The following is a 26,799-nucleotide window of genomic DNA, read 5'->3' as shown; positions in this document are numbered from 1 at the left end:
GCAACTAAATAATCAAATCGAAATCTACATCGTACGAAACTCTGTCATCAGTTTTGACCATTATGTTTCGGTTAATCCCAATCCTCGTAACATACATCAATCCAAACCGACCGGATTGATGTATGTTACTAGGATTGGGATTAACCGTTAATTAATACATGGGCGGATACAGTGAAAAAGTAGTTTTTATGCAAGAATGTATAAGGATTAAGTTATTTTATGATCTGATATTTCATAGTTATCATCCCTCGGGATAACAACAGCCGAAATTAAAGCTATCACGCTGTCCCGAAAGGTCTAAGTTGGAACCTTGCCAGAAGATGACCACACATTCCGGTGTATTGGAATTATAACATTCGTTAGCAGATACAAAAATGGCGAGCTACGAAGATTGGAAATCTGAAACTTTTCGCAGTAAAATAATTCAGCAAATGTAAGAACTACTTCTTTTGAATTCATGATAAATGTTCATAATGTTGACGTTTAGGCCAGCCATCTCTCAACACCAAATAACGCAATAATTGGTCGTGAATTCAATAATAATACGTTTTCGCGACGAAAAATTTTACAGCAGATTGTGAAATATGCACTTTACTCGTTATTCGCTGGTATTGCTCTTGTCAATAATAGGTATTAGTTTCAAAAGTTTTATTTGCTACAGTTTGATGCTTCAACAACTTTTAAAATCTGAAAAAAAAATGAGTTGTCAGTATCCTGTTTTCTCATATTCTTGGGGGCCTAAGGGGTTGTTTTTATCCCCAGTAACAGATTTACCATTTCATAAACAGCATTTGGGTGTTATTTTGTAGAAAATTCACTTGTCTTTCAGATGGAGTCAATTACAAAGTTAATAGAAATTAGAATTTACGTAATCCTGGAAAAGACTATTGTAATTCTTTTAAATGTCATTATTGTCAAATTTTGGTTCTTTTTGGAAGGAAGAATGTGTCCAACTTTCAGTCAAAAATACTGCTATAACAGACGCCTGGTATGAGAAAATTACAATCATTTCCATGACTGTACAAATCTTGTTTTAAACCCAAAAGTGGTTAATCTTTTAGCACTATAGAATAGGGATGGTAGTAAGAACCTTTTTGATGTTTGTTCATAATTCATCGCCATTTTTTTTTTTTTTTTTTTTTTTTGATAAACTGGTCAGTGATTTTAAAGCTAATGGATGAAATATATGCGAACGGGGAGAAGAGCATTATTTGCTTTTCACAGTTTAATGCCTGTATATTTTGATCCTAAAGCTTTTCTTTTTTTAAGTTATGTCTACTGCCTACTACACAGGTACTACAGTGGAACCTGACATCAAAACTAAACACGTGTTGAATTTCACATGAATGACTTTAGTTATACAATATTTTCAAAACTCACAATAATACAAAAAATGAAATAAAAAAAATAAAAATTAAAAAAAAAAAAAACCTGGTCCAGGTGAGGTTCGAACTCACGACCTCTGGATTACAACGCGAACTCGCTAACCACTACACCATTGTGGAGTTATGACGTCACAAGACAAACATAAGTATATATAATAAAGTTCAGTAATGGCAGCATGACGAAAGTCGTTTCGAAATGAAAATATTGTGTTTTATTTCTTTTTTTTCTTCGTAGAAAATGTATTTAGCACTTATTTCTTATTATCAAACGCTCATTTGCATTTTTATTCAATATTCAAAGCAGTAAGCGAGACGCTTTTGTCAAAAAGTACCACGAATTTTCAACACGACAGTATACACAGTTAGATATCTCTGTTCATTTTCTTTTTCATACGTCTAACCATAATGCGACGCTGTCGGCGCTGCTTTGCGGCGCCGGTAGCTCTGCTATTACTGAAATTATCCCATTTAATTATTTTGTTCCTGTATTTGATACCACCCTGACCCGCAGAAATGGACCAAGAGTTTCTCGTATTCCCGTGGATTTAGATTTGACTTTTCATCACAAATAAGTTGTAGAATTTAAAACATTAAAATTACCATTGCAGTGCTCCAGCTAGCTATTTACAGCAGGGCGCATCGCCCGTTCCGAAATTCGTTCCGCCCTGTTGCCCCGCCAGGCACCCTGCCCGTTTTACAACCATTCATTTCTTTTTTTAGCCAAACTTCCCTTTTTTGCCTCAGTGATTATAATACACTGCTTTAACCCTCTTTTTATCGAGTGATACACGCCGGGGGGCACTGACATAATTAGCAAACAATTAAACAATTACCTGCTGTAATCGTGCCCGAGGCAGACCATGATATTTTAGACTGCTCCACTAGCATTGAAATCACTGAACCTTAGTGTTAAAACAGTTTGCAAACCAGTCTGAAATCATTATCATTTCGCGCCACCTGTCAAAGTGTACTTTCGTTTTCGGTAATATAGTCGTAAATACCCCTTTATACACAACTGAAACTTAAGTCCAGACAACAGACATTTAAATCTAATTAATAAAAATCGATCACAATCAAATTTAAATACGAAAATATTTTGATTTTATCGTTTTACAAGTTTTTGAAATCGAAAGTAGGTTGTCGTCTGCTTTGTGAAATTGCCGATTTTTCTTGAAGATTTCTTTGAAATTAGTTTACTAAGATGTAATGACAGGGTACACTTTAATGTCAGATACTGTAAAATGCTGTTAAACTGCCTTTGCATCATAATAATTTTTCAAAAATATTGTTTAAACTGGACATTCGACTTTTTAGAAAAAAGTGTAACCATATTCGGATAAAAATTTTGGATACCTGGTATGTCTATTCAGACATGATTTTTTTCCGCTTTAAAGCGGAAATCCGCTTCTTGCTCCCTCAAAGACCGATTTTTTATGATCGTTTCCGAATTTTTTATGACCACTGAAAAATCCGATTTTTTCGAATCCGTTTCGGTATTTTATATACTTTTATCCCCAACTACACTAAAATTTTGTAAGTCGTTTTTATCGGCGAAAATTTCCACCGCCGATGGATTATTAGATCTGAATGTATAGGCCTCAACGCGAAACTAGTCTATCTGCTTCTATTTCTATATATATATATAGACTAGTTTCGCGTTGAGGCGACGATATGCGTGCTAACCACCGCTTCTAGAAACGCCGCAATCGGAACATCTCAGATATTACCGTTAGCGTCGGTCATTGGGAATTTTCCTTCCCAAAGAAAAACCTTTCTGTTCCGGAATTATAATAATAAGCCGATTCGCGGAACGAAAAAATCGGAAATATTGTAACTTAAGTTGAACGGCTCACAAATAATTTGCGCGATCGTCGCGTTCATTTCAATCGACTCGAAAATTTCAATCGCGTTCATTTCAGTCCGCGCGTAAACATTTCTGTGTGCCCAACATTTCACTCGCGTTGTTAAATTTCAGTGAAGAAAGTTTGAGATACAAATGAACTAAAGCAGTTCATTTGGTTCTTTCACGTGCCCAATGTAAAGCATTGATACACGGGGAGGATTTTTTAAGCACCTCCCAAGTGCTTCAAAACAAAGTGCTAAGCATACCTTTAGGTGGTATTTTCGCTCTACAGTAATATGTATGGTATGGTTTGTGAATTGAGATTTATATATAATGCAATTAAAAGCATTTAAAAAGCTTTTTTAAAAGTCATAAAATAAAAAAACACAACTCTACTTTTGATAAATGACCTTATATTAAGTTTGAAATACAAAGGTCAAAAATAAAGAACTAAATATTAATGCTTAATAAACAACTAAGTAGTGAAAAATACCCATTAAAGGGAGATAATTCAAAAATTGCAAACTACTAAAAGAAATAATTATTTAATTAATTATTATTATATCTCTTATAAATATGAATGAATTTTTATGAAATAACAAAAAGAACCACTTAAAAAACATGAGTTTTGAAATTGAAATTAGATGCCAGGAGAAGCCTAGAATGCAGGATTTTTCACCATTTACCCAAGAGCTTCTGGGGGCCTTAAGCGGCTCCCAGACCCCCGGCCGTAATTTTCAGCTTTTTTGCCTACGTTGCAAAATCATGTCTGTCTATTACAAGTGCTAAACTTGCTTTTAGACTGTTGTAAGTTAAAAACCTTGCCTGATTTCATTTATTTAAGTGGAAGTTTAAACTTTATTTTCTGTATATAATATGTTGCACGTATAAATTTATAAATATCAAGTAGCCTACATGGAGAAGATGTATACTGAAATTGTAACAAAATAGGCCTAAACACATAGATATTGTTATTCAGTATGCAATTACAAAGAAATGTTACAAGTTGAAAATCAATGCCAAGTAAAATACAAACAGCAGAATTTTTAGTTAATAAATAGGTGCATTACAGGTGACAGACAAAGCCTATTAGAACACCATACCTAAAGTGTGCCAAAAAACATGCCTAAATTATGCCAAAGTCCATGCCTAAAGTATGTTAAAATGCACTGTATGCATGGACCAGTTATATTTTTTTCCCGGGGGAGCATGGTCCTGGACAGACCCCCACCCCAGAAGTGCCCTTTTCAGTGCCAGCACCCTGCCCTTTTTTAATCCTAGCTGGAGCACTGCATTGTGTTATAAAAATATATATTCTGTTGTAAATACATCAAGAAATACTACAATTAATTGTATAATCAATAATTTATGGCAAATTTGCTAACACCACCAGAAAAAAATAAGGATTTTTTTGAAAATTGAGTAAAATGCTGATAGTTTCGTCAGTATGCATTCAAATCACTTGAAATTTTCAGTGTGTCAGTTTTGTACCATTCCTGTCTAGAAAATAACAAACATTAAATTATTTGACAACTTGAAGGCAAAAAACGAGAATATGAGAAACCCTGAGAATACGAGAAACAGGGATAAAGGTTATCAGGTCGGAGATCATCACAAATCGGTGTGTTATGTACAAATCTATAGTTAACACACCAATCAATAGTTTTTAGTAACTGCCGATCTGTAGATAAATACGAATAAAAAATAAAATACCCTTTTAATTTTGTAAACAAGAAAATCCGGGTGTTTAGGAACGCTTTCAATAAATTGTATCAACTTCTGCTATCGAAACAAAGTTATTTTAAACAGTTCTGAGGAATAGTTTCTTCCGTTTTTTGCATTTTTCAAACAACTTAATTTAAATTTAACACAAATGCAGCCATTAAAATCAATTAAAACCACTTTATGACGCTTGAATTTGCATTTAAAACACCTACATTATTTCCATGTTGTTAATCCATTCTTTGCAGTGACCCTGAGCGCATTCCCACAATGCATTTTATATAAAGAGTTAGTTTTGGTTGCTGTTGCAAGTAAAAGTATGGTGTACAAAAAGGAGCATGCATTAGTAGTACCTTTACAGTATGAAATACATCATTTATTTGATGTATACATTTTACATATTTTAGTTCCAATGTAGAATTATCCAGTGTTTATTTTTAGCTCACCTGTCACATAGTGACAAGGTGAGCTTTTGTGATCACCCTTCGTCCGTCGTCAGTCCGTGCGTCCGTCCGTCAACAATTTCTTGTCTGCACGATAGTGGTTTCATTTATGATTTTATTTTAACCAAACTGACACACAACTTGTATCACTATAAGATCTCGGTTCCTTTCTTGAACTGGCCAGATCCCATTATGGGTTCAAGAGTTATGGCCCCTGAAAGGTCCAAAACCAGCTATTTTGACCTTGTCTGCACAATAGCAGCTTTATTTATGATTTGATTTTTACCAAACTTGCACACAACTTGTATCACCATAAGATCTTGGTTCCTTTCTTGAATTGGCCAGATCCCATTATGGGTTCCAGAGTTATGGCCCCTGAAAGGGCCATAATTAGCTATTTTGACCTTGTCTGCACAATAGCAGCTTCCTTTATGATTATATTTTAACCAAAATTGCACACAACTTGTATCACCATAAGATCTTGGTTCCTTTCTTGAACTGGCCAGATCCCATTATGGGTTCAAGAGTTATGGCCCCTGAAAGGGCCAAAATCAGCTATTTTGTCCTTGTCTGCACAATAGCAGCTTTATTTATGATTTGATTTTTACCAAACTGGCACACAACTTGTATCACCATAAGATCTCGGTTCCTTTCTTGAACTGGTCAGATCCCATTATGGGTTCCAGAGTTATGGCCCCTGAAAGGGCCAAAATCAGCTATTTTGACCTTGTCTGCACAATAGCAGCTTTATTTATGATTTGATTTTTACCAAACTTGCACACAACTTGTATCACCATAAGATCTTGGTTCCTTTCTTGAACTGGCCAGATCCCGTAATGGGTTCCAGAGTTATGGCCCCTGAAAGGGCCAAAATTAGCTATTTTGACCTTGTTTGCACAATAGCAATTTCATTTATGATTTGATTTTAACCAAACTTGCACACAACTTGTATCACCATAAGATCTTGGTTCCTTTCTTGAACTGGCCAGATTCCATCATGGGTTCCAGAGTTATGGCCCCTTAAAGGTCCAAAATTGGCTATTTTGGCTTTTGCAGCCATATAGAGTCTTCATTTATGGTTTTATTTGATACAAACTTCTAAAATTTCTGCAACAACAATAAATCTTGGATTCCATGACAAATTAGATCCAATCGTAGGTTCCAGTTATTTTATATCTGATTACCTCCCCTGATTGTAGTCAAAATGGATTTATATCAGTAAGTACTTATAGGACTTATTTGAAATTTCATTGTTGTCCTTAGTTGGACTGAGCCAATCAAAGTAGATAACTATGGACTGATTTTATGTCAAATTACCTCCCTTTATTTAAAATTAAAATGGGTATATCTCCGTAACTAATGAAGATACTGATCTGAAATTTCATTTATGTCAACAGATTTATTTGGCAGTTTCTATTTTTGATCACTTACAATAATTTTCTTTTAATTACTTCCCTTTTACGTTAATATAAATAGCTTATTTTAGTAACTTTTTTACTATTGGCCATAGGGAAAAATCGAGACCACTTTTCTATGGTACAACATGGATGGTACCTCCAATTTTTAGGTGTAGTTTGACATATCTGTACCTTGTAAGAACTTTTTTTTTCTTTTTGGTTAGATTTCTTACCTTTGTTGTTCCTGTCCTTTGAACTTAGATATTTTTTCTGAGGACCTTCTTGTCCTCAAGTACAATGATAACAGGTGAGCGATATAGGGCCATCATGGCCCTCTTGTTTAAGTTTTGGGGGAATGGTGGCGGGGCCCATAAGGATGTGAAAATTGCCCCGTAACCATTAAATTAGGGGAAAACGTCGTAATAAAGCAATTTTTTTATAAATATGTTATAATAAAAAAGTAAATTATTTAAAAATACATTGCCTCAAGTTTTAAATGGTACAGTTTACATCATCATGTAGATCTAGAAAGGCGGAGAAGGTTTTGTTGGTTGGGATATGTAATTTTTTCAGGAGAATTTCTTTCAGAAATATGTGAATGGGGCAAAATTCCGGCCCCAAAACGGACTAATAATCGCTGATATTTATCTATCTATCTTCAAGTACTGTTGATGGAGGTGCCGTTGTGCGGGTGGGGGCAGAAAAAGGTTGATCAGTTGATAACAATACAGACGTTCTTGTCAATAAACATGATATAAGACCAAACTTACCAATGCATTAAAAGTCTCTTTCAAGCAGGCTATTTCTTGTATTTGAACTAATCAGTTCTTCTTTTGCCATTTTTTTAGACTGGAAGGCATTTAATATTATATGCTCCCCCATTTCATGCTCCTACATAACATCAAGCAAGTATTTATAGAAAGTAATAAAAACCTTTCATTTAAAAATCGTGTTAAGTATTAACAATTTGAATTAGCTATATATATATATAATTCACACATGTGTACATCACATTTATACACGCATTAAATCATATACATACAATTGTGTTGGGCCAAAAGTTATTCCAACATTATCTAGGCCCTCCCCATTGCTTAAATCATTAATTAATGACTAAAGCTATATCTATTAACAATTTATTGTATAAAGATATAACTGACCATATTAAGCAAAAGCTTAATGAAACAGTTAAATATGTATATTCCAAACTTTCAATGTCACAAAGGCATCGGCAATTTTTACCCATACCCGTCTCAGGGTTCCCGCTGTCGGTCGCCAATGGCGCCAAATGCGACAAAATGTAAATTCTGGCGTTAAAAATCTTCAATTGGCGAATTTCATTGGCGCCTACAAGATAATCGTCGATCTGATCTTCTGATCTTTCTCAATGACGCAATAACGGATTATCCGATATTTAACACTACACGAAGACAATACACAACGTGTCAATATCGATTTACACCTCGGGGCATAATTTAAAACTTCCCCGAGTCATACGAGCGTTCCTCCATGCAAGAACGATTATCAGTCAATCTGATTCGCCAAATTTAGCCCCGCCTACTTACAGGAAAGCAAATGAAACGAAATGCACCACCTTTTTTATGATGCAAAAAACGCGAGATAAATTTACAGGTTATTTTAATGACAAATACGCTGAAGTAATTGAGACCGAGAAAATGCCGGAAATAATGACACGTCAAAGCGCGATCAAAAGATACACATATTCTCCGATCGTAAAAAGATAAATTTTTCACAAGCGTTGTTAAATAAATCTACGCGTTCGTAAATTTCAGTCGCAGTCGTATAATTTCAATCGGAGAATTTTTGAGATACAAATGAACTAAAGCAGTTCTTTTGGTTCTTTTACGTGCCCAACGTAAAGCATTGATACACGGGGGATAATTTTAAAAAGCACAACCCCAGAGCTTCAAAACAAAGTGCTAATAATACCTGTAGGTGGTATTTTCGCTATACATTAGTATGTATGAAAGGAAATAGAAATTTAGTTATATATATAATGAAACTGAAGCATTTTAAAAAGCTTTTCAAAAGTTATAAAATAATATAAAACAACACTGTTTTTGATAAATGACCTAAATTAATTTTGAAATAAAAAGTTAAAAGAATAAAGAGATAAATATTCATGTTTTAAAAACATCTATTTAGTGAAAATGACCATTAAAGGGAGATAATTAAAAATGGCAAACTATATAAAGGGATAATTTTATAGATTGAGTAATTACTTTTGTTTAGAAAATGTTCTTAAAAATGGTTGAGAAGATTAAAAACTTTTTTTGATTCAATGTGATATTAGGATAAATATTCATGTTTTAAAAACATCTATTTAGTGAAAATGACCCTTAAAGGGAGATAATTAAAAATGGCAAACTATATAAAGGGATAATTTTATAGATTGAGCAATTACTTTTGTTTAGAAAATGTTCTTGAAAGTGGTTGAGAAGATTAAAAACTATTTTTGATTTAATGTGATATTAGGATAGACTGGTTCAAGAGCAAATTGCATGGTTACTGTAAAGAATCAAATGAACAAGAGCTGTCACTAATGGTGACAAATGCCCCCGCAGCACCTTGACCTTTGACCTGGTGACCCCAAAGTCAGTAGGGGTGGTGTACTCAATAAGTACTATCAGCATGTGAAGTTTGAAGGTCCTGAATGAAGTGGTTTGCATGTAAAGTGCCTTCATGCAAAAAGTTAACGTTGGCCCCTGTGACCTTGACCTTTGACCTGGTGACCCCAAAGTTAGAGGGAGTGGTGTACTCAATAAGTACTATCAGCATGTGAAGTTTGAAGGTCCTGGGTGCAGTGGTTCGCGAGTAAAGTGCCTTCATGCAAAAAGTTAACGTTGGCCCCTGTGACCTTGACCTTTGACCTGGTGACCCCAAAGTCAGTAGGGGTGGTGTACTCAATAAGTACTATCAGCATGTGAAGTTTGAAGGTCCTGGGTGCAGTGGTCCGCGAGTAAAGTGCCTTCATGCAAAAAGTTAACGTTGGCCCCTGTGACCTTGACCTTTAACCTGGTGACCCCAAAGTCAGTAGGGGTGGTGTACTCAATAAGTACTATCAGCATGTAAAGTTTGAAGGTCCTGGGTCAGTGGTTCGCGAGTAAAGTGCCTTCATGCAAAAAGTTAACGTTGGCCCCTGTGACCTTGACCTTTGACCTGGTGACCCCAAAGTCAGTAGGGGTGGTGCACTCAATAAGTACTATCAGCATGTGAAGTTTGAAGGTCCTGGGTACAGTGGTTCGCGACTAGATTGCCTTCATGCAAAAAGTTAACGTTGGCCCCTGTGACCTTGACCTTTGACCTGGTGACCCCAAAGTCAGTAGGGGTGGTGTACTCAATAAGTACTATCAGCATGTGAAGTTTGAAGGTCCTGGGTGCAGTGGTTCGCGAGTAAAGTGCCATCATGCAAAAAGTTAACGTTGGCCCCTGTGACCTTGACCTTTAATCTGGTGACCCCAAAGTCAGTAGGGGTGGTGTACTCAATAAGTGCTATCAGCATGTGAAGTTTGAAGGTCCTGGGTGGAGTGGTTCGCGAGTAAAGTGCCTTCATGCAAAAAGTTAACGTTGTGACTAACGAACGAACGAAGTAACAGATGGACAGTTGAAAACTAATATGCCTCCCTTTGGGGGCATAAAAAGAGATTGAAAAAGAAAATGGTATGTCGCCCATCACAGACTATTGGCTCCAACTTGAGAGCCACTGGCGCAAACTTTTCCTGATTGGCGAATTTGTTGGCGCAAAGTGAAATTGACCCAGAGGAAACCCTGCCCGTCTTCCGTACTTTGGCGACCTTTTGACGTGAGCCTGAAGATTTCGGTGAAAGTAGCCAATCACAGGCAGTGTTACATTCTTTACTTTACAAGATGGCGGACAGCGGATAGAAATGGAAAATTGCAAAGTGAAAATAACTAAAATAACAGCTTTATGCTTAAGAATTGTACAAGTTAAATGCATTTTGTAGTGAAACGTAAATTTGTTTTCTGCTTCTGTATCTTTAATATTCGTTGTTGAAATAAAATTGAGACATATTATCTGAGACAATATGCCTCCGATAAAACTTTTGAAGGACAGACATTTTCAGGATGATGAAAACAAACCTTTAAAATGAAAATTTCTAGATTTGTGTATTGTTTATCTATAGATCGGTAGTTACTGATAACTACTGATTGATGTGTTAACTAGAGATTTGAAGATAACACACCGATTTGTGATGATCTCCGACCTGGTTATAACACACTAAATAGTTGTTGTTCTTTATTCTATATAAAATTGACTTATTTCCAATGACCGCAGCACACATCAGGACCCATTTTAAATGTCTGTAACTTACATTTTCTTGAAGAATATTGTCAGTGCTAACTAAAAATCAAAAGAAAAGCGGTGGTCATGTTTGATGCAAGAAAAATAATTTCAGTCAAACACACAAACTGCAAAATCAGCTAAAAAATGAGACCCCAAATTATACTGGTGGTGTATGATCTACGTTTCCATGAAAAATTTTGTCATGTTGTTATTTCATTATGAAAATGCTATCTACATGTCAAGCATAGATCTGTCATGTAATTTTAGCAAAAAAATTGCAAAGAAAATAAGGAAAATAGCTCTGCAGAGCAAAAAAACTGAGGACTATTTGTATCCGCCATTATGCGACTACCATTTATTTTCGCGCCATTTTTCTTTTTAGTGTCTGTATGCCTATAAGAAAAACTTTTTTCTCTGACACTGTTCTAGTTTCCTTTGAAATGTACAAGAAACCCAAATGCATGAAAAAATACAAGGTTTTAGCTTGATATCAACAGTTTCCAAGTTTTTACGGCATTTTCAGTACCATAAGACAAAGCGTCAGATTTTGTCAAAAATAGCTGTCGCGACATAATTTTGAAGCAGTTACCCTAAATGCAGCCTTGTTTTGCCCTGTTTTGACATTTTCTACTCTGATCTGCATACAAACTACACATTTAAACTGTTAAATATGTTCACTTTTACCTCTGATGGCCAGAAAATAGCAATCTGTACCCTGTGAATATGCAGTTTTTGAAAAAAAAAACACCCAAAACAGTGAAAATGTGATATTTTTGGGTTTTATCCTCATTTTCAACAAAATTGCAATTAATTTGTCATTTTCTATCAAATTCTAATCAAAGTAGCCCATTTCCACCATCATCTGGCCAGATTTCATTTTTTACCAATGTCATCTTATAGGTTATAACACACTAAATAGTTGTTGTTCTTTATTCTATATAAAATTGACTTATTTCCAATGACCGCAGCACACATCAGGACCCATTTTAAATGTCTGTAACTTACATTTTCATGAAGAATATTGTCAGTGCTAACTAAAAATCAAAAGAAAAGCGGGGGTCATGTTTGATGCAAGAAAAATAATTTCAGTCAAACACACAAACTGCAAAATCAGCTAAAAAATGAGACCCCAAATTATACTGGTGGTGTATGATCTACGTTTCCATGAAAAATTTTGTCATGTTGTTATTTCATTATGAAAATGCTACCTACATGTCAAGCATAGATCTGTCATGTGATTTAAATAGCAAAAAAAATGCAAAGAAAATAAGGAAAATAGCTCTGCAGAGCAAAAAAACTGAGGACTATTTGTATCCGCCATTATGCGACTATCATTTTTTTTTCGCGCCATTTTTCTTTTTAGTGTCTGTATGCCTAAACCAATTTTAAGCTTTCACATCTATCTGCCGTTGACGTCAAACAACCTTGCGGGAATGTAGACGTTTTGCGTGTCAAAATCAGAAAGAGAAAGAATATAGTGAAAAAAATTTAGAGTGGAAGAAACTAAAAATAAATTTGGTGATATAAAAAGGTTAAAACTTGAGTTTGCAGGATAACTAGGGCGAGACATGTTCTAGGCTGCAAACTGCAGCACTGAACTGCTCTAGGGTAGGGAGGTGGGCGACACTGGGGGGAAAGTTGGTTCCAATGGTACACTGTTCTCAGAAAATAAGAAAACTTGTAATAGTCACTTGACAGGGTTTTTTTTACCAAGAGGGGAAGGGGCCCAGGCCTGTGATTTGGGGAAAAAAGCTTGGTATTTAGGCAAAGAAAAACCTGATGTAAAGTCAATTTTGGAGGAATACTGCATGATTTCAAAGAAATATTCTGAGGGGAAGGGGCCTGTTAATGGCCCCTATTATGGAAGGAAAAAAAAACATCTGATATGCTGGACTGAAAAAAATGCTCAAGACACAACCTAAAACCAGGTGCAGTTTTAAGCAGGGATATAAATTAACACTAGCCCAGGCGCCCAGTGCAACTAGATTTGAAGCTGGTCGAGTCAATTTTCCAAGATAGTCGCCCAGCCACCGAATGGCTTCGGATTCTCCTAATGTCAGTATTCAGGATTTTTCCGAGACTGTCTAATTAATATGCACAACGTCACTAAAATCGACCAATTAAAATTACCGATATTTACTATGACCAATCGGCATTCGCCAGGGGTCGCCAATAGCGCCAAATGCGCCAATTTACAAATTCTGGCGCTAGTTTGGTTCAGTTGGCGAAAGTTTGTGGCGACAACAAAGCAAAGATCAGGCCGAGACATTTTTTTAATGACACCAAGGATCATCCTACCTAGTCGCTGTGAAGTTACTTATCGCCTGCGGGCGTAATCCGAATCGCCGAGTTGTAATCTGTTTGTAAAACCGATGTCAGTTATCGATAAATCCTTGGTTAACTCCGCCTACTTGCCTGTCAAACTTCAACCAATCATAGCGTTATTTATCAATATTGTAAGCCGCCGCCATTTTGAAAATTTTCAATCTGCGTGAAAAAGCCGATAATTTTATCGAGTGCAGACTAAAACCATCTTTAACCTGATCTTAATGTATCAATCTTATGTTATTTCTTGATTTTATTATAAATTGCATCCAAATTTATCTCAATCACGGCCAATTTCTATAGATGAATTGCCCGGGAACCGATTCCGCGGACGTCTGAACTGCTGTAAAAATATTTGTAATAATATCGAGAAGTTTGGTATTGTTTTCGAAAACATTAATAAATAAATCAAATAAAAGTATAAATCTGAACAAGTTGATGCAAGAAATTTGGGCATTTTTGAAGCAAAAGAATCGAAACATGCACGAAAACTTCCACGGCGTTCGATCGTGCACCTGATAAATTTACGAGTTTCGGACACGGAAATTTCAGATGAAAATTTAAAGGGGACTTTTTTCATAGTGCAGTTTGTACTTTATTTAGAAATGATTAAAAGAACTTATAAAACACTCGTTTTACTAAAATGTTCTTTAAACTTTGCTTTTTATTTTATTTGTTTTGCTACTTTTATAGTTTTGAAAATTGAGAATTTTAGTATTTGTTTTTGTTCTTGTAGTTTATAATGCAGGTAAAATTATTTTTCAAAGTTTATCATCTTCTTTAGTCACTGGCACCAATGTTGGCTCCGGAGGCTCCTCTTTGGCTCCAACTTTTGCCAAATGGCGAAAGTGTTGGCGACAGCTAAAAAATATCCAGAGCCACCCCTGTACGCGGATCATTTACTCCGTCTCTAACAATGGCTGCGCCCATAGAAATACAGCACTAGAAAGTAGAGGTTATTGAAGGCTGTTAAAGAGCTTAGAACGGCCGGTCGCAGCGACAAAAGGAAATATTATCAGGATTATGAAAAGACCTAAAGGCCAATGAGGACTTTTAATGAAAATTGGGCTATTAACAGACCGTGGCTGCTTAGAACACCGACTGCAACATGGTTTTTACTTTTTGTACAAGTAATAATTTTGTGACGGTTTGCGAGTCCTGTAACTCGACAGTGTAACAAAATACTAGAATTCAGATGTCCATAAGCGTGCAGCCTCTGTCAAAATGCCCATATTTAACAACCCAAATCTTCTAGTGCTGCAAAAATCATTCAAACTTTAAAGTAAGTGCGTCCGTGTTTGAAACTATGTTTAGAGCATGTTATGCACTGGTTGATTATAACTTTCCTCTTTCAGTGTGAGTTTGATGAGTGTTCTGTATTTATATTTAAGATTTTGATGTATTTTGGCAGGAAGCAAATTACAAGACTTATTATTAAATCTAAACCACTGTTAGTATATTTTTCCGCTAATAATAGCTGGACCCCTAACTTTTATGCTGGGCCCCTAGAATTTGCCTGTAAGGAGCCCAGATGGCTAATAGTGTCTGAGTGTTAATTTATATCCCTGTTAAGTCCATTTCTTGCTAATTCCATTTCTCGTTTCGTTAAATGTTCAGTTACTCCAACTTATTTGAAGTGATCCTAGGAAATATTGAGATATTTTTTTTATATGGGCAATATCCCCACTGGCATCAATCACTTGACAGATTTCAACGGTACAAGGTTACTGAATTTATGTAAATCTACGAACATGATTATCGCTAACGGTAGATTAAAGAGAGATGCGAATATAGCAGATTTTACTTTTCACAGTAGAAACGGAAATAGTGTTGTTGATTATTTCATCTTAAAGATTTTAAACAATTTGAATACATGGATTGTAATTTGAGCATCAATGGATTTTCTGCACGAGTGGCAGTGATATATAGACCACCACCAACAAAACAAAACGGTTTAAAGACTAGTGTGTTTCTAGAGGAAGAATGGCCTACTTTCCTAGGCAGGTATGCTACAGTTGATAAAGACATCATCATTGTGGGAGACATGAATTTCCATCTTGATATTCCATCAGACCGAGATGCTGTCAGATTTAAAAGTGTACTTCAGTCATGTGGTATGCATCAACATGTGAACGGACCAACCCATGCCCGCGGTCATACATTAGATGTTGTAATAACCAGGAACGACAGCAAAATAATATCATGTGTCGAGGTCATCGATCCAGGTCTTTGTGACAATACTGGTAATATGTCACAGGATCACCATGCAATTCACTTCAATGCCAGTGCCGCAAAACCAGCTCCGATACGGAAGCAAGTTTCTTTTCGGAAACTACGCTCTATTGACGTAAGTTCTTTCAAACAAGACATCTCAGCGTCCCTTGCACTAAATACGCTTCCAGAAGGCGCAGACGTGGATCAGCTAGTAAATGCATATTCAAAAGGATTATCCTTACTGATAGATAAACACGCTCCTTTACGCACAAAAACTATCGTTCTTCGACCTAGCTGTCCGTGGTTTACAGACGAACTTCATGAGGCTAAACACTTAAAACGCAAGCTTGAGCGGAAGTGGCGTAAATCCAAACTAACAATCGACCATCAACTTTATAGGGACCAATGTGCTACCATGAATAAACTCCTAATTCAGGCCCGAACCGACTACTTCTCTGATAAGGTGAAGTCGTGTGGCACTGACCACAAAAGTTTGGCCAAGATAACCAAAAATCTACTAGGAGACAGCCAAGATGCTTCCCGTCCCTCTAACACATCACCAAAGGAACTTGCGCAGAAGTTTAGTGACTTTTTCATCGAGAAAATTGAGAACATTAGGAATGATATTATTTCGCATAGCCAAACTGATCGTGATTCAGTAGACTTGCATTGTCCAGAACACCAAGAAGTAGCAAACTGTCTTATTGATTTGGCTCCTACAACGATAGAAGAGGTAGAACAAATTATACAAAAATCTCCAAACAAATCCTGCGAACTTGACCCTTTACCAACATGGCTTCTGAAGAAATGTCTCGATGAGCTCTTGCCGCTGATAACAAACATCATAAATACATCAATGGAATTAGGTTATGTACCAAAAGAGTTTAAAAGTGCTAGGATAAGACCCCTGCTTAAGAAACCAGGTCTTGAACCAAACATTCTCAAAAACTACAGGCCTGTATCTAACCTCCCTTTCATTTCAAAAATCTTAGAAAAGGTAGTAGATGCGCGTCTTGAGCGGCACTTGAGTGAAAATGAGCTACATGAGGGACTGCAGTCTGCTTACAGAAAGTTTCATTCAACTGAGTCGGCTTTGATAAAGGTACAGAATGACATCCTCACATCTCTCGATCAAAATTCTGTAACAGTCCTCGTGCTACTCGATCTTTCTGCGGCTTTCGACACGATTGATCACCAAACACTGTTAACACCGGCTCGAACATCATTTTGGAGTCACACACAAAGCACTTGCATGGATGTCATCATATCTTAGTGACCGCTATCAAACTGTATGCGTTGATGGTGAGTTGTCGACGCCTACGTTGATGAAATACAGTGTGCCCCAGGGATCAGTGCTTGGTCCAAAGAACTATATCATGTACACTAAACCCGTGGGTGCCATATGCAGACGTCATGGACTTCTTCATCATTTCTACGCTGATGACTCTCAATTATACCTATCTTTTAAGCCGATAGAGGCTGTGGCCAGAAGTGAAGCTTTGCGCCGCATTGAGAGCTGTCTGACTGAAATTGTCTCGTGGATGAATTCCAACATGCTGAAGCTCAATGCTGACAAAACTGAGGTAATGCTATTGACATCAAAGCGTAACTCCAAGTACATTGATGACGTTTCTGTGAAGGTCGGTGATTCTGTGATAAAATCCACGAAATGTGTTAGGAATCTTGGAGCAGTATTTGACAGCGGTATGGATATGGAACAACAAGTCAACTCGGTGTGCCGGGCTGGATATGCACAACTTCGCAGAATAGGTCACATCAGACGGTATCTTACCAGTGATGCCACAAAAACCCTTAAAACAGCCTGGTTACTTCACGGTTAGACTACTGTAATGCCTTGTTAAGTGGTATACCAAACAGCACACTTAACAAGTTGCAACATGTCCAGAACACTGCAGCTCGCGTAATCACTAAGACGCCCCGTCGCAATCATATAACACCGGTTCTGAAGGAGCTTCACTGGTTGCCAGTGAAATACAGGGTGCAGTACAAGGTCTGACCCACACCTTTAAGGCGTTACACAATCAGTCCCCTGCCTATATTAGGGATATGCTAGAAGTGTATAAACCGTCAGGACCCTAAGATCGCAAGACACGCTGTCACTGGTTATGCCAAAATCTAATACCATGATGTATGGCAATCGCAGCTTTTCGTGCACTGCTCCAAAGCTTTGGAACTCTCTTCCTGTCAAAATCAGGGAAGCTGACACGCTAGCTGCTTTCAAAAGCCTGCTCAAAACCCACTTTTTTGTACAATATTTTGTTAACTGACCGATACATTTATTTTTTTTATCTTGTTTTTTTTAAATTATACTTGTTTTCATTCATGATTTTTGTTAATGTGGAATGCATTATCTTTGTATACGTATTTGTTTGTATTTTTGCAATTTATTCTGTAAAGCACTTTTGAACGTGTACAAGTGCATGAAAAGAGTGCTATATAAATGTGGTATAATAATAATAATAAAAATATTAACGACATTGATATCATTTCTGACTTTGAAATCCTTCCGCTGAATGAATTTTCAGACCATACACCTGTAAAAGTAGTTCTTGATATTTCATCTACACAGTGTTTACCTACAGATAATGCGCACGAGGAAATGCGTATTGTCTGGGACGAGACTAAAGGTTAAGTATTTATTGATCGTCTAGCCGAGCAACAATACACGCTTCAATTGTTAAGTGAAAATATTGAAAATAACAGTATTGATAACTCCGTAGGGCAATTCACTACTTTAATACAAGACACTGCATTTTCAGTGTTTGGCAGATTAAATAAACAGAATTCAAATAACGTAAGAAAGCATCTTAATTACGAGAAAAAGAAATGGTTTAATGCTAAATGTTATGAAGCGAGAAAATTTTTTTCGAGCGCACGAAACAAATTTTTGAAAAATAAAAATAATGCACAATTCCGACAGAATTACTTTGACTCAAGGAAAGTGTACAATAAAGTTAAATTCCGCGAAAAGAAAAAGTATAACATTGATGAGGGAAAGAAAATCGCGGATATCGCTAAATCTAAACCTAAACAATTCTGGAAACATATAAAGAAACAATACAAAAAACAGAATATACAGTCAGATAATTTAAATTTAGACGATCTTAGCAATCACTTTCAGACTTTGTTCGGGGGTCTAAATGCCAATTTACAAAATTTAGATATACACGACCAATATGATGAAGAATTAGACGTAGAAATTTCTCCGTTAGAATTAAAAGACGCTGTCTTTTCCCAAAATAATGGAAAAAGCCCTGGGCTCGATCAGTTAATTGCGGAATTATTTAAGTGTTCTTTTGATCTGATAAGCCCTTTTCTGCTTAAATTGTTTAACAAGATGTTTATGAATGTTGAATATCCAAATCTTGGGTGAAGGCATAATTGTTCCCGTTTTTAAAAGTGGAAATGCTGATGACCCAAAAAACTACAGAGGAATAACCCTTATTAATATCTTAGGAAAAATTTATTCTCAAATTTTGCTAAACCGCCTTACGAAATGGTCTGTCAAATACGACAAAATCAATCCGAACCAATTTGGGTTTCAGAAAGGCAAGTCAACGGTGGATTGTATTTTCATATTACATTCGCTAATTTCAAAAGTATTAAGTGATCGCAAAAAACTTTACTGCATCTTCATTGATTTTGAAAAATGTTATGATAAAATAGATAGGACGCTTCTTTTAAGTAAGCTTCTGCATCAAAGCATCAGTTCTAGATTTGTTAGAACTCTTCGAGCTATGTATGAAACCGTAAAATTTTGTGTTAGACACAAGACAACGTCTGAGTTTTTCGAAACGGGGATCGGATTGAAACAAGGAGATCCTAGTTCGACTCTATTTTTATTTTTCGTAAATGATATGAAAGAAAACATAAATTCAAATTTAGATGGGATAATTAGTGTCAATGAAATCCAGTTTTTCCTTATTATGTTTGCAGATGATACTGCACTGTTTGCGACAGATCCAGAATCACTACAACTTATGTTAAATGACTTAGAAACTTATTGTAATCGATGGTCCTTAAAAATAAATGCAAATAAAACTAAAGTCATGATATTTGAATCGGGAAATAGGGGGACAATGTATGATTTTTACTTAAATAACGTTAAACTCGATATTGTTACATCATTTAAGTATCTTGGAGTATATTTCTTTAAAAATAATAACTGGAATCGTACACAGAAACGCTTGGCACAACACGCATCTTTCTCATTACATAATCTTTTTATCGTATGTAATCAAGTGGAAATACCAGCATCCCAAAAATGTAAACTTTTTGATAGTCTAGTCAGTTCTATTATGTCATATGAACTATAGTACCGAGGTTTGGGGTTATCATGAAGGTAAAGATATTGAACTTATTCATACCAAATTCTGTAGAAAAGTTCTCGGGGTAAAATTATCGACTAACCGGGATTGTTTATACAGGGAGCTTGGTAGATACCCGATGTATGTACAAAGGCAAATAATTATGATAAAATTTTGGCTTAAAATCTTGAACTTACCAGAAAATAGTACAGTTTTTAATGTGTACAGCATGTACTGATGCGGATAATCAAAATAATTATAATGGTTCAAATTGGGCATATCACATAAAACAATTGCTTGATGAAATAGGAATGTCAAATGTATGGTTAAGCCAGAGGCAAATGAATGTCAGTATTCTTGACATCTATATGCAGAGGTGGTATGCAAGTATCAACAATTCTAGATGGCTTATGTCGTATGCGTGTTTTAAACACGATTTTATTTTTGAAAACTACTTGAATTTTATATCAGACAAGCGTTTCAGAATTGCATTGAGTAGGTTCAGAACTTCTTCGCACAGTCTAAACATCGAAACTGGAAGATATAATAACATAGATAGAATAAACAGATTATGAACATGAACGTATTAGAAGATGAATATCATTTTTTGTTAGTTTGTCCCAAGTTTAGAAATTTAAGACAGAAATATTTTAAAAGATACTATTGTCATTGGCCAAATATGTTTAAATTTGAAAACCTTATGTCCGAACATAATAAAAGTACTGTAAATAATTTAGCAAAATTTATATACTTTGCAAATAATTCAAGACTTTAAAGGATGGATAGAGCAAAGGAGGCAATTATCGACCCCTTAAGACCATAATCTACCGTACATATTCTTACTTTCACTTTCGGAGACATAGTGACGCATATGTTTGAGACAAACTATCATTGGTCGATTTCAACCAATGAAAACACTTGTTACATTACAGAATAAGGTATGGTCTAATATTCTGTCTCGTGACATGTGTCTGCCATTATCGACCCACTTCTGCTATTATCGACCCTCAGTTTTTTTTTTAGCTCACCTGAGCACAAAGTGCTCAAAGGTGAGCTTTAGTGATCACCCTGTGTCCGGCGTCTGTCGTCGTCCGTCGTCCGTCCGTCCGTCCGTCGTCAACAATTTGACTGTTAACACTCTAGAGGTCACATTTTTGGCCCAATCTTAATGAAACTTAGTCAGAATGTTACCCTCGATAAAATCTTGGACGAGTTCGATATTTGGTCATCTGGGGTTAAAAACTAGGTCACCAGGTCAAATCAAAGGAAAAGCTTGTTAACACTTTAGAGGTCACAATTTTGGCCCAATCTTAATGAAACTTGGTCAGAATGTTACCCTCAATAAAATCTTGGATGAGTTTGATATTGGGTCATCTGGGGTCAAAATCTAGGTCACCAGGTCAAATTAAAGGAAAAGCTTGTTAACACTCTAGAGGTCACAATTTTGACCCAATCTTAATGAAACTTGGTCAGAATGTTATCCTTAATAAAATCTTGGACGAGTTTGATATTGGGTCATCTGGGGTCAAAAACTAGGTCACCAGGTCAAATCAAAGGAAAAGCTTTTTAACACTGTAGAGGCCGCATTTATAACTGTATCTTCATGAAACTTGGTCAGAATGTTAAACTTGATGATCCTAAGGTCAGTTTCGAATCTGGGTCATGTAGGATCAAAAACTAGGTCACCCGGTCAAATCGAAGGAAAAGCTAATTAACACTGTAGAGGCCACATTTATGACCTTATCTTAATGAAACTTGGTCAGAATGTTTATCTTGGTGATCTTTAGGTCAAGTTTAAATCTGGGTCAGCTGGGATCAAAAACTAGGTCACTAGGTCAAATCAAAGGAAAAGCTTGTTAACACTCTAGAGGCCACATTTATGACTGTATCTTCATGAAACTTAGTCAGAATATTAAACTTAATGATCTTTAGATCAAATTCGAATCTGGGTCATGTTGGGTCAAAAACTAGGTCACGGGGTCAAATCAAAGGAAAAGCTTGTTAACTCTCTAGAGGCCACATTTATGACTGTATCTTCATGAAACTTAGTCAGAATGTTAAACTTGATGATCTTTAGGTCAAGTTCGAATCTGGTTCATGTTGGGTCAAAAACTAGGTCACGGGGTCAAATCAAAGGAAAAGCTTGTTAACACTCTAGAGGCCACATTTATGACTGTATCTTCATGAAACATAGTCAGAATGTTAATCTTGATGATCTTTAGGTCAAGTTCGAATCTGGGTCATGTCGGGTCAAAAACTAGGTCACGGGGTCAAATCAAAGGAATAGCTAGTTAACACTTTAGAGGCCACATTTATGACCATATCTTAATGAAACTTGGTCAGAATGTTAATCTTGTTGATCTTTAGGTCAATAGGTCAGGTGAGCGATACAGGGCCTTCATGGCCCTCTTGTTTTTTTAAACTTTGAAAACACTGAAAATCAAGCATAATATTATTATTAACTTAATATTAAGTTAATTTTTATTTGTCCTTTATTGTCATAATTGCAATTTGAAATTATGCAACTGAGCATAATTATAAACAAAGCATCACTTTACTACGATTTCATGGAAAATATTATTTCATGTGTGTTTTTTTTTATTTATAAATTTGGTCTTTCATACTATCACAGTTTCATATTTAGTCTTTTGACTGACAAATTGTAAATGTTAGATAATAGTTATTTGTAATATAACATTAGCCACACACAAGAGATAAATAATTCAAACATTCAAACAAAGTTGATTATCCATTATTATCTACAGCCTTAACAACATTTTTAGCATTCAATTTTTATACATTTTAAATTAACTTTTTTTAAGTCCTCTGGAGTCAACAAGTGAAGTTCTGGTTGCTTAGTACATTTAATGTGCCACCATCCTGGGCATTCATCACAGCCTTTTCACTCATTTGGCTTCCCATTAGACTGACCACACCCCTGACATTGGTCTAAGCTGTCTGCACTGTCCATCATCATTTTGTCCATCAGAGGAATCGTCAAAATCATCATAACTGTCACTATCATCATAAATGATAGAAACATCAGACTAATTGACGAACTTTCAGAGACTCTGCGCTTTTTTTCTTTTTATTTTAGGAGATTTTTAATCCTTGTGATCAACTAAAATGTGCATTCATAACTTTATCATGAGTCATCACAGAACATTAGGGTTTCTAACTGACCAATCAGAGAGCTGCATTTTAGAGTACCTGCCAGTTTCCACTTTGGTATAACAAAGTATATTTACAATGAACATAATAGTGACTTTAGAAATAAATATCACACTATTTTAGAAATAAAATCAAGATTTTTCACTGCACATGCTTCAGATGATGCTACAAACAACAAAACTTGGAAGTTTTCATTGAAATTTTATATTGATTTAATACCTTTATTTTAGTTAAAAGTTTGAGATTTTACACTGAGAGTCTATGATAAAGTCCGAGTAAAATGTAATCAATACCCAAGTGAAATAAGTATCATTCCACAATGTTTTGGACATGTTAAAGTTATGAATTAAGTGCTTTTCTCAAAGCAACAAGAAATTATATAAATTTAATTAATTGGGGGTCGATAATAGCAGAAGGTCATATTTTCAATCTGCTATTATCGACCCCCACATAATCTTTCCAGAAGTTGCAAGAGACTACAAAAATGGCTGATAGAAATGGGTTCTATATGTGTATAGTAGGATTAAATACAAAATTAAACTGATTCGATCCATAAAAACAGTAAATTTGATTTAACAGAAAGATACCTACCTTAACGGACGATGTAGTGGTTGGCACTGAAATTTATCTCATGCAGTCACACTGTATGTAAACATTCAAAATGGCGCATGAAGAAAATTTGTGACGTAAAAATGACAGTGAATGACATGATCACATGATTTCTAGTAATAAATGTGATTAAGTATCAATTAAGGGTGGGGGGTCGATAATAGAAGAGGGTCGATATTAGACTCCTTTGCTGTAGTATGATTTATACTTCTCTGACAACTTTCTTTTATATTTTATGGTGTTAATGCATCATTTCAAGTTCACAATTGTATGTGTTTGTAAATTATTGGCTATATACACCTTTCAGGTGTTTAATGCTGAATAAAATGTTGTTGTTGTTGTTGTTATTAAACATAATATAATTCTTTTGAAAACTGATTTTTCGAGAATTTATTCTCTTCTTAAATTATCAAATTAAACATGAAGAAATAATTCAATTAGTTCCAATAAATAGAACAGAACAGAACAGAACAAAACAAAACATTTATTTCACCCAGGTATAAGAAATACAGCATGGGGTTTTAACATGTATACAAATGTAAGAAGAGAAAAAAGGCATTCCGGTCAAATCACTAGTTTTAGCATTGAAATAGAACAATTATACATGCTTCAGATCTCCGATGGGGAGGGGGGTAGGGATACTTATAAATATTAACTAAAATTATGTCATTTTGCAGCACTTATAATCATTTCTGTTTAAGAAACTATTAGCATGCTAAGTTAAAATATTACATTTGTATATTAAAACATAATTCTAAGCGTAGTCGTATTTGCATGCAACATATATGATAAATTGTTAAGTAAATACATAATAATACAATCATATGGAATACTGTGCATATCAGGTCGGTTAAACAATTCAAAGCCTATTATATATACATGTACGCAGTCACACAGGTAAAGTTTGTTTTGCTTTTTACACACCTGTGTTGTTACTAAAAATAGCACTCGGACCAGACATTATGACCCGTCCCTAGATTTGCCACTATAATGCCACCCCTATAGAAAATTTTCTCTGGATTTCCAGTGGAATGCCACTGGTCTTTCAGCTGAATTCCACTGGAATCCAGCGGTAAAATTGTCCGGTATTTCAATGGAATCCAGTGGAAAACCAGTGGTTTTCCACCGGTTTTACCATTGGTATCCAGTGGAAAAGCCACTGGATTCCAGTGGAATACCACTGGAATCCAGGGGTAAAATTGTCTGGTATTTCATTGGAAACCAGTGGAAAGCCACTGGTTTTGCCACTGGTATTCAGTGGAAATGCCACTGGATTCCAGTGGAATACCACTGGAATCCAGCAGTAAAATTGTCTGGTTTTCATTGGAAACCAGTGGAAAGCCACTGGTTTTACCACTGGTATTCAGTGGAAATGCCACTGGATTCCAGTGGAATACCACTGGAATCCAGCAGTAAAATTGTCCGGTATTTCACTGGAAACCATTGGAAAGCCACTGGTTTTACCACTGGTATCGAGTGGAAAAGCCACTGGTTTCCAGTAAAATACCATTGAAATCCAGCGGTGAAATTGTCTTGTGTAGTTTGTAGAACATCACATTGTTTCTACCAGTAAGTGCCCATACTCAGAGGGGCAACTGGGTTCTTCAGGTAATTATAATTAAACTGTCTAGGAAATAAGATCAGAGATTTTTCTGAAGTTTTTTTCCTATAAAACTAATAAAACAAATGACCCCCAGGCTGGGGCCTCTTTTCATCCCAGGCGCATAATTTGACCAATCTTGTAAGAGAATCACTAGGCAATGCTAAATACCAAGTATCAAAGGCCAAGGCCTTGAACTTTCAGACATGAAGATTTTTAAAAAGAAATCCTATATATAAGTCTGCGTAAAACTTGGGACCCCCGTGGTGGGGCCTCTGGCCTCTTTCCCCCCCCCCCCCCCATTGGGTAATTATTTGAACAATCATGGTAGAGGACCATAAGGCAGTATTGCGTACCAAATATCAAAGATCTAAGTCTTGTGGTTTCAGGCAAGAAGATTTTTAAAGTCTTTTTTCCTTTACAAGTCTATGCAAAACTTGGGACCCTGGGGTTGGGCCTCATTTCACCCCAGGGACATAATTTGAACAATCTTGGATGATGACCACCAGGCAATGCTACATACCAAATATCAAAGGCTTGAGACAAGAAGTTTTTTTTCAAGTTTTTTGCCTATATAAATCTATAATGTAAAACTAATGGAACCCCCAGGGTGGAGCCTCTTTTCACTCCAGGGGCATAATTTGAACAATCTTGGTAAAGAACCACTAGATAGTGTTGCATACCAGACATGAAAGCCCTAGGCCCTGTGGTTTTTGACAAGAAGATTTTAAAATTTTTCACTATATACAAAAGTCTGCATAATCCATGTGACTCCTAGGGCGGGTCATGTTTGACCCTCAGGGAATAATTTGAATAATCTTGGTAGTGGTCCACTAGATGATGCTACATAACAAATATCAAAGTCTTCCTTCTATTGGTTTTCACCACCTTTAATAGCACCTTATCTCACATTTGTCTTCTTTTTTACTTCTACGTTTCCCCACCCGCTTGTTTACATTCATGTTTTCTAAATTTTCAGCATGTTTGAAATGCTTTAAACACTTATTTACTGTGCAACTATCTATTTTAAATCATTCTGCAATTTTTCTTCCACTACAACCATGTTCATGAAATGATAATATGGTATTTTTCACAAATCTTCTACTCATGTCACTTTTGCAGACGAAATATGTAAAAACCAGTTATTTCCCTTTTAAGATCTTCAGTGCTACTATAAATTGTTACCCTGAAAAATGATCCTACCCTTAATTGGATTTTAATTGGAAGAAATTTGCAGTCCCCTATAAATTGATAACTTGGTGGTCTTTTTGAGGACATTAATTTGGCATATGAGTGTACATTATTACTAAGGAAGGCTTTAGTTCTAAATAATGATGTTTATATTATAACATTTATTGTATCAGATGATTCAATAAATATAATCTGGCGACAGGCTATATATCTGAGATTTTACTAACCCAGAGATAAAAATAGG

At 35.8% G+C, this 26,799-nt stretch overlaps 1 protein-coding gene across 4 annotated transcripts in view; it reads left to right on the top strand.

Moving 5' to 3' along the window:
- Positions 1-297: 297 nt before the first annotated feature.
- The window catches only part of LOC123549416 (deoxyhypusine synthase-like), a 69,849-nt gene continuing 43,347 nt past the window's right edge, over positions 298-26,799 (top strand). For 2 of the 4 annotated variants that reach the window (XM_053524816.1, XM_045337496.2), the window contains exon 1: positions 298-433. In XM_053524816.1, coding sequence (XP_053380791.1) covers positions 375-433 — 59 coding nt within the window. In that variant the 5' untranslated portion in view covers positions 298-374. Of the gene's footprint in view, positions 434-10,694; positions 10,783-26,799 lie in introns of those variants that run through there. The other 2 variants (XM_053524818.1, XM_053524817.1) reach the window with 2 other exon arrangements.

This window comes from Mercenaria mercenaria, chromosome 15 (genome assembly GCF_021730395.1).
Source record: "Mercenaria mercenaria strain notata chromosome 15, MADL_Memer_1, whole genome shotgun sequence".
NCBI lineage: Eukaryota > Metazoa > Mollusca > Bivalvia > Venerida > Veneridae > Mercenaria > Mercenaria mercenaria.
Note: the sequence above shows the minus strand (reverse complement) of the source record. Positions and strands in the feature narration are given on the sequence as shown.